This window comes from Chionomys nivalis, chromosome X, assembly GCF_950005125.1.
Source record: "Chionomys nivalis chromosome X, mChiNiv1.1, whole genome shotgun sequence".
Lineage (NCBI taxonomy): Eukaryota > Metazoa > Chordata > Mammalia > Rodentia > Cricetidae > Chionomys > Chionomys nivalis.
Window position 1 is genome coordinate 124,746,090 of NC_080112.1, and position 12,302 is coordinate 124,758,391.

General features: G+C 40.6%; 1 protein-coding gene across 1 annotated transcript; it reads right to left on the reverse strand.

The window, feature by feature from the left end:
• Positions 1–3,287: 3,287 nt before the first annotated feature.
• On the reverse strand, positions 3,288–11,947 carry LOC130868636 (serine protease 55-like). The gene is made up of 6 exons (XM_057760786.1): positions 11,698–11,947; positions 7,272–7,407; positions 6,647–6,894; positions 6,191–6,324; positions 5,684–5,863; positions 3,288–3,437 (listed from the first exon to the last, which is right to left on the reverse strand). The coding sequence occupies exons 1-6, from the start codon at positions 11,945–11,947 to the stop codon at positions 3,288–3,290; spliced, it is 1,098 nt and encodes a 365-aa protein (XP_057616769.1).
• Between the last annotated feature and the right edge of the window lie 355 nt (positions 11,948–12,302).

The following is a 12,302-nucleotide window of genomic DNA, read 5'->3' on the forward strand; positions in this document are numbered from 1 at the left end:
TTTAAAAATGCAATGTATATAGGTTGTTAATGGATAATCATTAATAATAATCAAGTTTGTAGTCATGTTAGTTAGATTTTCTAGATATGCATAGATATATTTCAGATAGGCGTTCTTCATATCTTTTAAAGACTACAGAATAGGACATTTAATGTTTTAATAATTTAGGGCTTTTCATGACAATGAGACATATCTGCTCCTGGCAGCACCAATCTACTTCAAGAAGAAGAAGATGGGCATTATGGAGTTTGATAGCCATTTGGGCAAGAAACTGCTCTTGCCTGGACTATTGCATAAACTGGACACAGAGAACCCGCAGAGAGAGGACTACTGAACTTGCCTAAAGGTGAGATGATCTTTCGGGGTTCCTGATTCATGAAAGAGTCTGCGAGACATTCTGCAGGACACAACAGATAGTGACTGAACTGGCTTTGAAATTTCCTGCTTCTTGGAAATGTCTGCTGGAAACTATGGGCCTGTAGGCTAAAGATGGATGCCCCAATGGTACAAAAGAACTTTGGGTGACTGTCAAGTCAGCAAGATATCTCTGTTATTTCTAGGGTTTTGGAAGTTGCTTAGTTCTTGTTTGCTTGGGTAGTATTATATCCTTCTGGAGTCTTTGGTGGAGTTGAAGAATAGATAGAGAGTTATAGTTTTCCATTGTTATGATAAAAGATAAAATAGATGTAAATATTGTAACTGTAATCTTTGCTTGATAACTGTTTTGTTATATGTAATTTTGCTGTTAAAGTTAAAGCCTGCTTTTTTTGTTTAAACAGAAAAAGGGGAAATGATGTGGGAGAGTCATATCAATCTGTTGCTTTCATCGGTTAATTAATAAAGAAACTGCTTGGCCTGATAGGTTAGAACATAGGTGGGTGGAGTAAACAGAACAGAATGCTGGGAGGAAGAGGAAGTGAGGCAGACGCCATGCCTCTCCTTTCCAGGGCACACGCGATGAAGCAAGCCGCCAGGTCAGACATGCTGAATCTTTGCCCCTAAGACTGGTGCTACACAGATTACTAAATATGGGTTAGGCAAGATGTGAGAATTAGCCATTAAGAGGCTAGAACTAATGGGCCAAGCAGTGTTTAAAATGAATACAATTTGTGTGGTGTTATTTCGGGTATAAATCTAGCTGGTGACCAGGAGCCGGGGAGCGGAACACAGCCCGTAGCTCTTACTACACTCTGTATACTTCCTTCCCCTCGAGGTCTTAAAGCTGCCAGTTCTTGCCAAACAGTCACTGTGTTCCATATTCATAAAGTATAAATAACACCAAACTTGTTAAAGAACACTGTGGGTTGCAGATACAGACTTTAAACATACAAGAAAATTAAAATAAAAATTCAGGACTGGTGAGATGGCGTCATGCTTATTAGCACTGGCCTCTCTTCTGGGTGACCTAGGCTTCATCCCCAACAACTATACTCAAGACACTCACAAGTGGCTCCTAGGCCACCATCAGGAGATCTGATTCCCTCTGCTGGCCACTGTGGATAATGCATGCATGTGGTGCACAGACATACATGCAGGTCAAACACCCATTCACATAAATTCATAAAAATAAGATTAACCTTAAAAATAAAATAAAAAGAAAAATGAGAAATCAAAAAGAGTTCAAGGATGAGTGCCAAGGTGCTGGTACTTGTTGGAGAATAATATGTGTGACTGTTTCCTTATGTTCATATTGAGATTATTAGGAAATTTTGCTCTCAGAGAGAAACTCATCCTGTAGCCTGAGCTGTAAGAATATGTAAGAGTTAAATGTGCAGGAAGAAATAAGGACAGAGCTGACCTCAACACGTAGAGAAGCTTTATGGAACGTCAGAGAGGTGGCATCTCAAGTTTTGGCCACACAACAATCAGGGCACAGGACCCAGACACTCAATGACCAGAGTTCAAAAGAATGAAGATTACATGTTTCAAGCTGGGGATAGAGATGGAGGAAGGGTATTTGCTTAGGGCAGAATGGCAAAATTAGCTGTTTTCCTTAGACAAACTGTTTGTTTTTGAAACTGAGAGGGGGTTGTTTTACAACCACTGGGTGTTCTCGGTCGGATGAGAAGCTTTTATCAGCAGTTCTCAAATAGATGGCTTTTAGAACTTTTAGCTCTGCTTAGGACCTTGGTTTTTTTTTTGTTGAGGGGGGAGGGGAAGGCGTGTTCTTTTACAGGTTACCACCAAACACATGATCCTCTTGTCTTTGCCGTCCAAGAACTGGTATCTTACAAGCTTTAAGAGGAAGGCTGGAGATTCAGAGGCTCTTAGAATGCTACAAGAGGACATAAGCCTAGAGTCAAGGCAGGAGTCTGGGAAGGAAAAAATGGGAGTCTCGGTGATCGCACGGAAGTCTGGGGAGAAGACAGTAGGCTTAGGGCAAGGCCAGCAGGCTGCAGGGAGATCTGAGGTCATGGGGCGGGTGGAAAACATCAGGAGAAGACACACAAGAAAGCAAGAGGTTAGGAATGAAGACAGCAGTCCAGGGGGAAAGGTTAGAGACTGGGAAGACATAGGAATCTGGGGAGGAGAGTAGGAAGCTTCAGAAGAGGGTAGGAGACTTGGGAGAGATGAAGGGTGGGGAGATCACATGGCTAAAGGAGATGGTTAGTGTCTAGAGAAAGGTAGAAGTCACAGGAGTAGCACAGGTAGGAAGGCAGGAGACAGCTGAGATAAGCTGGGAAGGAATGCAGGAGTCTTGTAGAGATCAGGAGAATCAGGGAGTAGACAGGAAACTAAAGGCTGAGACGGTGATGAGCTAGAGGGCAAAAGGCTGGGAGGAGGCATAGGGATAGTGAGAAGATAAGGTGGATGTGAAGAGTCTGGGAAAGAAGACCAGAGACCGGGGACATCTGGAGGATGAGGGAGAGCAGTAGGGTCAGTTGAAATGTAGCACAGTAGGTTTGGAGAGGCCACATGGGTAGAGGATTTTAGAAGGCGCAGCACCCTGTCATACCTGTGGCCTGGCCAAGCTGGGAAACTGAAGAGGTAGGTGAGGCTTTCCCATGTTTCCTGGGTATTGGGTGGCTATGGCATCTTGGAGGGTCAATTAATCACCAACAGACAGTGAGTCCCTCCCACCCACCTTCCAGCCTCAGTTCCCTGTTTTGTAGAACCATCCTGAGATGTAACCTGAACCCTGAATGGGCCAGTGAGCCCCCAGGAAGGTGCTAGAAGAGGAAATATTTGTCAATCAGTCTCCCTATGTCAGGTGGTCAGATAAAATGGACAGTTCTTTTCTGAACCAAACCTCAGGTCTGTCCCCTTCTTTGCATGCAGGCCCAAGGTTAGTCTCTGCAGCTCTGTGCAGCCCTTCTCCAGACTGCCTCCTGCACTGCACTCTTGGGGATGGGCAGGGTACTGTCCTCTGCCTGCTCCCCCTGCTCTCCCTCTTGCTCCCCTAACCCAGTCTGGGGCATTCCTGAGGCTCTCTGCACCTGAAGACAGGAAAGAACAGGAAATATTGGTTACAATCGTCTCTTTCCCCCACAGCCTGCTTCTCCCATCCTCCCTGTCTGCCCAGCAGCACCTGCGATGACACTGGTAAGACCCAGAAGCCCATCTTCCAGCCATGAGCAGCCTGGCAGCCGTGTGCCACAGGATCTGGGGAAGTGGGAAGGATTCCAGCAGCAATCAGCAGCTGTCGGGATAGGGTGGAGAAGCAGAGTGCACAGGAAGCCAACTCTAAAGTCTTCCTTTTTTTTTTCAGGCCTTAGTCTTCTGGGTGATGAATCCCTTCTGTGATCATTTCAAGATGGATCCCTATGTAGAGATGCCTGCCTCTGTTCCTGAGCAGCCCAGGGAGCAGCTGAGTGACGAACCTGCCTAGAAGAGGAAGGGCCTTTCTGGTAGAGGCCTAGAGAGTTGTGGGGTTGCTCAGGCCTTCTGGCCCCACCATAGAAAAGATGCCAGTGTACCTAGGGCACTGATATCTCCTAGCAACACTTTGAAGGAGACATATTCCCTCATCTTATGAATACAATGGGGTTCAAGTGCCGGGCTGGGTTTGCCCTGTTACACACAGAAGAAGGGGGAACTCAGCCTGCCCTGGACCTGCATTTTCCCACCCCTACTGCAGTCTTCTCCATGGCCTAGAAGGACACCAGGGTGGGGAGGGAGTAGAGAGCACCAGGGGACCTAGGGAGAAAGAGAGGCTGTGGGTTAGGGTAACTGGGCATGTGCCTTTCCTTGGAGTAGACTAGAAGCCAGGCAGATGTTGAGTTCATGAACAGAGAGGAAGGTTCAAGAACTTCCTGAAAGTAGTCCTCGCCACCAGGGGCCCCCGAGCAGTTGTGTGGTAGTGGACTACAATGATGGTATTGTGGTTCATGGGAAGTCGAGGAGCTATAGGCTGAGACCCATGGTATGGCCCTCTTTCTATGTTCCCAGGCTTGTAACCCCATCCCAGGCATCACATGGGAAAAAATTCTCCTCCAGATATACTGAGCACAGTCTGTCCAGGAGGCCCTTCTTAGGTTAGCCTCTCCAAATGCCCAAGGATGGCCCAAGGGATACTTTTACTACTTCTCCTACACTCCTCCAAGCTTCTCCACTACTGGTGTCTCAAGGTCCATGCATTCCATTCCTGATATGGAAACCTTCAGCATGACATCAGCCTTGACCTACTGAGAGAAATGAGTGTGGAGACGGAGGCCCTGCCTTCTTAGACCTCCTGCTCCAGGAAGCCCCTCCCTGCTCATGTCCAGGTATGGGCTATGGTGTGAGGTCAGAGGCACTGGCAATGGACTGGACTCTGGGCCAGGAGATGCGGGTAGAACTAGGACTGTGCTTTGTGTTCGTGTCCCATTCTGGCCCTGAGTAGTCTGTGAGCCTCTGTTTTCCCCACCCCTTGGCTGCTTTTCTTCCTCCACAGTGCCCTGGCTGTGTGATGGGGTCGTGATGCACTTTATTTCCTTGCTGTCCGTATTGCAAGCAGTGGAGCTTCAATCAGCTCAGAGACTGGACCCGGATGGCCGCACATTTCCATGTGTGATGAACTCTGCACTGCCAGCACTGTCTGGTTAGAGATGCCATTTCTGATGTTGACACATGTTGTTGTCTCTCAAAGTTAAAAGAAAATCTTCGAGTTCAGTACACCAAATACTACCTGGATGCCTCCTGTTTTTCTAGGGTGCTATATAGTACCTAGTGTGGGGAAGTGGGTGGGGTGCAGAACAGCATGCTCCAAGCCCAGCGGGGGGGCATCCAGAGAGCTGAGCAGGGAAACTACAGCTTCAGAGCCTCCTCCTAGGCTTAAATTTGTTTCTTAACAACTATCTTAGGTATCTCAAAGTTGGATGTATATCTAAGGGGATCAACTGTATTCTAACTTTCCTGGGGAACCCATGATTATACATGGAATACATACAAATATGGATTAAGAAACTTATTTATAAAATAATAGAATTAATCAAATATCATTGGTAACTAGTAAAAAAAGAAAATAAGATGTCATTGTTTAGGGAAATACTCTTTATTAAAACAATATTTTGGGAGGTACTATAAGGCATTAAGTCATAACTTTTTAAAAATTTTCCTGATATATTTGTTCAGCAGGTTTGAACACATTGATGTAATCAGTGCACTAGAGAATAAAAATCCCTTTCACTGAAATAATCATTATGATGGAAAGTAGCAATGTGGTTGGATGTTTCTCAAGTCTATAAGACTTGGAATTTTCTACCCAAGGAATGAGTGCCTGATCTAAGGGATAGCCTGACTTTGCTGTTGAGGACAAGATCCAGGAAAAGTGTGGAGCAACTATGGTAGCTAGACGCTTGAGACTAGTGAAGCCTATTTGTCTCCATTTGCGATTTCCATATAGTGGTCTGCATATCACAGCACTTCCTGGACTCATTGACTCCTGTAAAGTAAAAGACAGGTAAGTCGATATGCAAAGTGATTATTTACTCTTAGACTTCCTAAAGAGTAATAGAAATGTTCATAAAGTTGGCATGTGCAATTTTGATTCAGAAAAGAATATTTTTTTCTAAAATGTATGCAAACTCAAAACAGACAAAATATTTGAGCCTTCAACTACACTATTGCCCTTTTCAATAAAAGAAGTAGAGATGGATGGACTCAGAGAGCATTAAAGAAAGAAATATTGTTAACAGAAATATAGGTCTCTTATATTTATACCTTCTAATTTCTGGTAGACAAAAAAGCAATGTAAAGCTTATATGCTTACGATGCTTATTTCAGGAACACCTGCTTGTGCATTGTAGCAAACCGTAGAACTTCCTATGTCTGGATAGAGATAGGCACATTTGGATGCCCCCATCACTTGTATCTGTAACATATCTAGATTTTCAAATATATATCCTAGGAAAATAGATAAAGAATACAAATCTCATGTATGTAAACTTTCATGAAGCAACAAACTTTCAGATAAATGTACAACATAATATTATGTATGCCATTTTTTTTACCTTGAAATGCTAAAGTAAAAATGTCTTATTATCCATGCTTTCTTACAAACACTACCATATACAAAAATATATGTGAGTAAGTCTATAATTTGCACAGGCTGACTGCATAAACTATTGTAATTACAGTTCTTCCTTAAGTGTAATATTAAAATCCAGGTATTTATTCAAAAGAAAATTGATCCTCCCTTGACAAATGAAAGAATTTGTGCACTAACCTTGTTTAAGAATTTGGGGTCCAGAAAGCCAGCATTCTGAAGTGTTCAAATCCTTTATGCTGCCCAAAGGTGCCATTATATGAATAGAACTCTGGCCTTCTCGAAGAAGCACCAAAGCAAGGTCATTTCTTGCAGCCTGACTCACTAACCGGAATCTTTCGTGCAGTAAAATAGTAGTCACCTTAGCAACTCTCAGAGGTTTTCTGGGATGTCTAAGTCCCAATATCACAAGAGTGTTTTCAGGATTCCTATATGGTAGGTAGAAATTTATTAAAATGAATTCTGTATAAAAATTACACCTTTAGAAACAGTATCTCTTGATTTTGTGTTCATTTCCTTCTTTGGAGGGAGAGAGAGAGAGAGAGAGAGAGAGAGAGAGAGAGAGAGAGAGAGAGAACCCTACAAAGGAAGTGAGAGTATATATGGAATCATTCATTAAAAGTATTAAAATACATAAAATTCAACTGACATATTGAGATAATTTTCTGTTGTCACAGAAGCAAGGTAGCATGAAAACAAGAGAAATGGACAAAAAATCTAGAGGCTAACTTTTTTCAAAAGAAAGACCCAACATACTTGAGGAGATACAAAATATTGTAGAAGAAAAGATGTGACATAAACTTACATGTTTCGCACACAATGGGCAGCAGTGAGAACCCAGTAGCTACTAATAATGGAGCCACTGCAGATCTGATTCCCACAACTGAAGATTGTAGCTTGCCATGGCATAGCATATTGCACAGAAATATGATCTGCTAGAGCTACATAGAGAAGGAAATATAAAATAAGGAGAGGTTAAATTTGGTGGGAATGTTAGTTGGACCTCTTTTTAAAGATTTTAATTTCATATGTCTCTTCTCAAACAACTAGCATTGCAAAATTTGTTTTTGAAATGAGAGTTTACTTAATCTTTAGATAGAAAGATTTTTTTCCATTCTACCACAACTTCCAAGAAGAGCTAATACCTATACTCCTTAATGTATTTCACAATATAGAAACAGAAGAGTCATTGCCAAATTCCTTTTATGAAGTTACAGTTATCCTGATACCAAAACCACACAAAGACCCAACTAAGAAAGAGAATTACAGGCCTATCTCACTCATGAACATCGACGCAAAAATTCTCAATAAAATATTGGCAAACTGAATCCAAGAACACATTAGAAAAATTATCCATTATGATCAAGTAGGCTTCATCCCAGAGATGCAGAGCTGGTTCAACATACGCAAATCTATCAATGTAATCCACCATATAAATAAACTGAAAGAAAAAAAACTTATGATCATTACATTAGATGCTGGAAAAGCATTCGACAAAATTCAACACCCCTTTATGATAAAGGTCTTGGAGAGATTAGGGATACAAGGGTCATACCTAAATATAATAAAAGCTATTTACAATAAGCCGACAGCTAACATTAAATTAAATGGAGAAAAACTCAAAGCCATCCCACTAAAATCAAGAACACGACAAGGATGTCCACTCTCTCCATACCTCTTCAATACAGTGCTTGAAGTTCTAGCAATAGCAATAAGACAACATAAGGGGATCAAGTGGATTCCTATTGGAAAGAAAGAAGTTAAGCTTTCGTTATTTGCAGATGATATGATAGTATACATAAGCGACCCCAAAAACTTTACCAAAGAACTCCTACAGCTGATAAACACCTTTAGTAATGTGGCAGGATACAAGATCAACTCCAAAAAATCAGTTGCCTTCCTATACACTAAGGATAACAAAGCAGAGAAGGAAATCAGAGAAGCATCACCTTTCACGATAGCCACAAATAGCGTAAAATATCTTGGGGTAACTCTGACCAAAAAGGTGAACGATCTATTTGACAAGAACTTTAAATCTTTGAAGAAAGAAATTGAAGAGGACACCAGGAAGTGGAAGGATCTCCCTTGCTCTTGGATTGAAAGGATCAACATAGTAAAAACGGCAATTCTACCAAAAGCAATCTATAGATTCAATGCAATCCCCATCAAAATTCCATCAAAATTCATCACAGATCTGGAAAAGACAATAATCAACTTTATATGGAGAAACAAAAAAACCCAGGATAACCAAAACAATCTTATACAATAACGAATTGTCTGGAGGCATTACCATCCCTGAATTCAAACTCTATTACAGAGCTACAGTATTGAAAACAGCTTGGTATTGGCATAGAAGCAGACAAGTCGACCAATGGAATCAAATAGAAGACCCGGACTTTAACCCACAAACCTATGAACTCCTGATTTTTGATAAAGGAGCTAAAAGTATACAATGGAAAAAAGAGAGCATCTTTAGCAAATTGTGCTGGCATAACTGGATGTCAATCTGTAGAAGAATGAAAATAGATCCATGTCTATCACCATGCACAAAATTCAAGTCCAAATGAATTAAAGACCTCAATATCAGTCCAAACACACTGAAACTGATAGAAGAGAAAGTGGGAAGTACTCTACAACACATGGACACAGGAGACCACTTCCTACGTATAACCCCAGCAGCACAGACATTAAGGGCATCACTGAATAAATGGGACCTCCTGAAACTGAGAAGCTTCTGTAAAGCAAAGGACACTGTCACTAAAAAGGCAACCCACTGACTGGGAGAAGATCTTCACCAACCCCGCAACAGACAAAGGTCTGATCTCCAAAATATATAAGAAACTCAAGAAACTAGATCGTAAAAGGCTAATTAACCCAATTATAAAATGGGGCACTGAGCTGAACAGAGAATTCTTAACAGAAGAAGTTCAAATGGCCAAAAGACACTTAAGGTCATGCTTTACTTCCTTAGCGATCAGGGAAATGCAAATCAAGACAACTTTAAGATACCATCTTACACCTGTCAGAATGGCTAAAATCAAAAACACCAATGATAGCCTTTGCTGGAGAGGTTGTGGAGAAAGGGGTACACTCATCCATTGCTGGTGGGAATGCAAACTTGTGCAACCACTATGGAAAGCAGTTTGGCGGTTTCTCAGGAAATTCCAGATCAACCTACCCCTGGACCCAGCAATACCACTCTTGGGAATATACCCAAGAGATGCCCTATCATACAACAAAAGTATATGCTCAACTATGTTCATAGCAGCATTGTTTCTAATAGCCAGAACCTGGAAACAACCTAGATGCCCTTCAATGGAAGAATGGATGAAGAAAGTGTGGAATATATACATATTAGAGTACTACTCAGCAGTAAAAAACAATGACTTCCTGAATTTTGCAGGCAAATGGATGGAAATAGAAAACACTATCCTGAGTGAGGTAAGCCAGACCCAAAAAGAGGAACATGGGATGTACTCACTCATATTTGGTTTCTGGTCATAAATAAAGGACATTGAGCCTATAATTCGTGATCCTAGAGAAGCTTAATAAGAATGTGAACCCAAAGAAAAACATATAGGCATCCTCCTGAATATTAACCTTCATCAGGTGATGAAAGGAGACAGAGACAGAGACCCATATTGGAGCACGGGACTGAAATCTGAAGGTCCAAATCAGGAGCAGAAGGAGAGAGAGCACGAGCAAGGAACTCAGGACCGCGAGGGGTGCACCCACACACTGAGACAATGGGGATGTTCTATCAGGAACTCACCAAGGCCAGCTGGCCTGGGTCTGAAAAAGCATGGGATAAAACCAGACTTGCTGAACATAATGGACAATGAGGACTCCTGAGAACTCAAGAAAAATGGCAATGGGTTTTTGATCCTATTGCACGTACTGGCTTTGTGGGAGCCTAGGCAGTTTGGATGCTCACCTTACTAGACCTGGATGGAGGTGGGTGGTCCTTGGACTTCCCACAGGGCAGGGAACCCTGATTACTCTTAGGGCTGACGAGGGAGGGGGACTTGGATGGGGGAGGGGGAGGGAAATGGGTGGTGGTGGTGGGGAGGAGGCAGAAATCTTTAATAAATAAATAAATAAATAGAAAGTTTTTTTTCCTTAAAAAGGTAACATCTTCTTATATTTCCTACTTCCCTGTTTGAGCAAATATTGGAAACCATTTTATGTTATCTTACAACTCCTGCTTCTATTTTATTTTATCCCTTTGTAGGAAATAAAAATGTTTAGTTTTATAGCATTCTAGAAAATGAAAGGACATGTTGGAAAGAAGACCATTAAATACAAATATTAATGGAGCCATCTAACTTAAAATTGTACCTTAATAGCAAATATATTATTAAGCAAGAAATGTATGCATGATGATATGAATATCCTTGTTTATTAGCATTTTAGTCACAGAAATTTCTCCATGCCAAATTAATGGAGATTAATAGAAAATGGTGAAGATAATTTATATGTCATAAAACACCACACAAATGATGACAAAACTGGAAGCATAACTATCATCTCTAGTTTATATTTCAATGAGTTCTCTAGGAAATTTTTTAAGTGTTATATTTCAACAAATAAATAAAATAGCTTCATTTGTATTTTTAAAATATTTAATATAACTATGAAAACATATTCATATCAAATGTTATACTAGGTCTTGATTCTATGCAGCATTAGTGTATATTCTACTTTAAGCAAGTAATATGAAATTGCTATTTATGAAACTGTGATATATTTCAGAAAAATGAAGGGGAAAAGATGACAATCACAAACAGAATTACAGAGTTGTCTGCTCAGGAACCTATGAAGTCAATATTCCCTATCAGTTAAGCCAAAGTACCTAAATTGAAAATGATTCTACCATCTAAACAGGGAATTTGTATACTAATAAAAACTCTGCTAGATATTAAATTATTAAGGTATGTGTTGCTCATTACCTTTTAAAATGTAAGAAAGTATTTAATGTTCTAGGTCTCAGAGTAGTCAATTATTATTATATAAACTATAATCAGCACCATAAGCATTTTACAGTAACATTACAATAGCAGAACAGTGCATTAGATATAAACTGCCCATGAAAAGACCAAAGAAATCTTGAATCTGCAGATATTAGAAAAATAATAAAATTTTCAGAAACAGAAAATTTCTTTACCTCCTTTAAATCTCTATTTTTCTCAATTTTATACTGGATCCCATACAACAATATACTTTGATCTTACCTTGAGGCTGTGGCAGAGAGATGAAGTGTGGATGAACACCAGTAGATGGCGAGATAAAAGTTGAATCTTTGCTACTGGTAGAGACTGACAGGTTGTTAGAAGGAGAAGTAATCACAGGTCTTTGATTAGGCCAGGGTGAACGACTGGGCTGTGTAACTCTCCGGAGCCAGAAAATGAAAGGACTAACTTGACTGAAGACATAGGGCTTTGTGCAATGTTCATCAAAGTCAATTAAAATTCCCACCTGCATCCATATGTCTTTTTGTTTTAGATGACATACCAAAGGTGCCCCAAGATCACCCTACAAAAAATTTGAAAATAAAACTTTAGTTGACAAACTGAAATAAGATAATAGATAACATTTACTTTAAAATGGTATTTCTTATGTCTTTACAGTCCATTCTTCTATTTTTCACCTTACAGCCAGATTCCCCCATAGCTTTCTTGGCCTTTACACAGAAAGTGAACTCATTCAGTTGAGGCCAAAATTTAGCACAGGTGCTGTCTTGCATGATGCTGAGGTGCCTTTTTTGCAGGATACCAGGACTTCCTGATAAAAATCAGAGAGAGATTTTTTGTTTGTTTGTTTGGAGGTTATTGTGATA

Excerpts from the sequence above, each read along its gene's own strand:
- LOC130868636 (XM_057760786.1), bottom strand. The coding sequence starts at position 11,947 with ATGCAGGTGGGAATTTTAATTGACTTTGATGAACATTGCACAAAGCCC. Across the intron at positions 6,325-6,646 it reads ACCCCAAATTCTTAAACAAG|GATATATATTTGAAAATCTA; the intron begins GTTAGTGCACAA and ends CTATTTTCCTAG. Across the intron at positions 5,864-6,190 it reads GTGTTCCTGAAATAAGCATC|GAGTCAATGAGTCCAGGAAG; the intron begins GTAAGCATATAA and ends TTTACTTTACAG.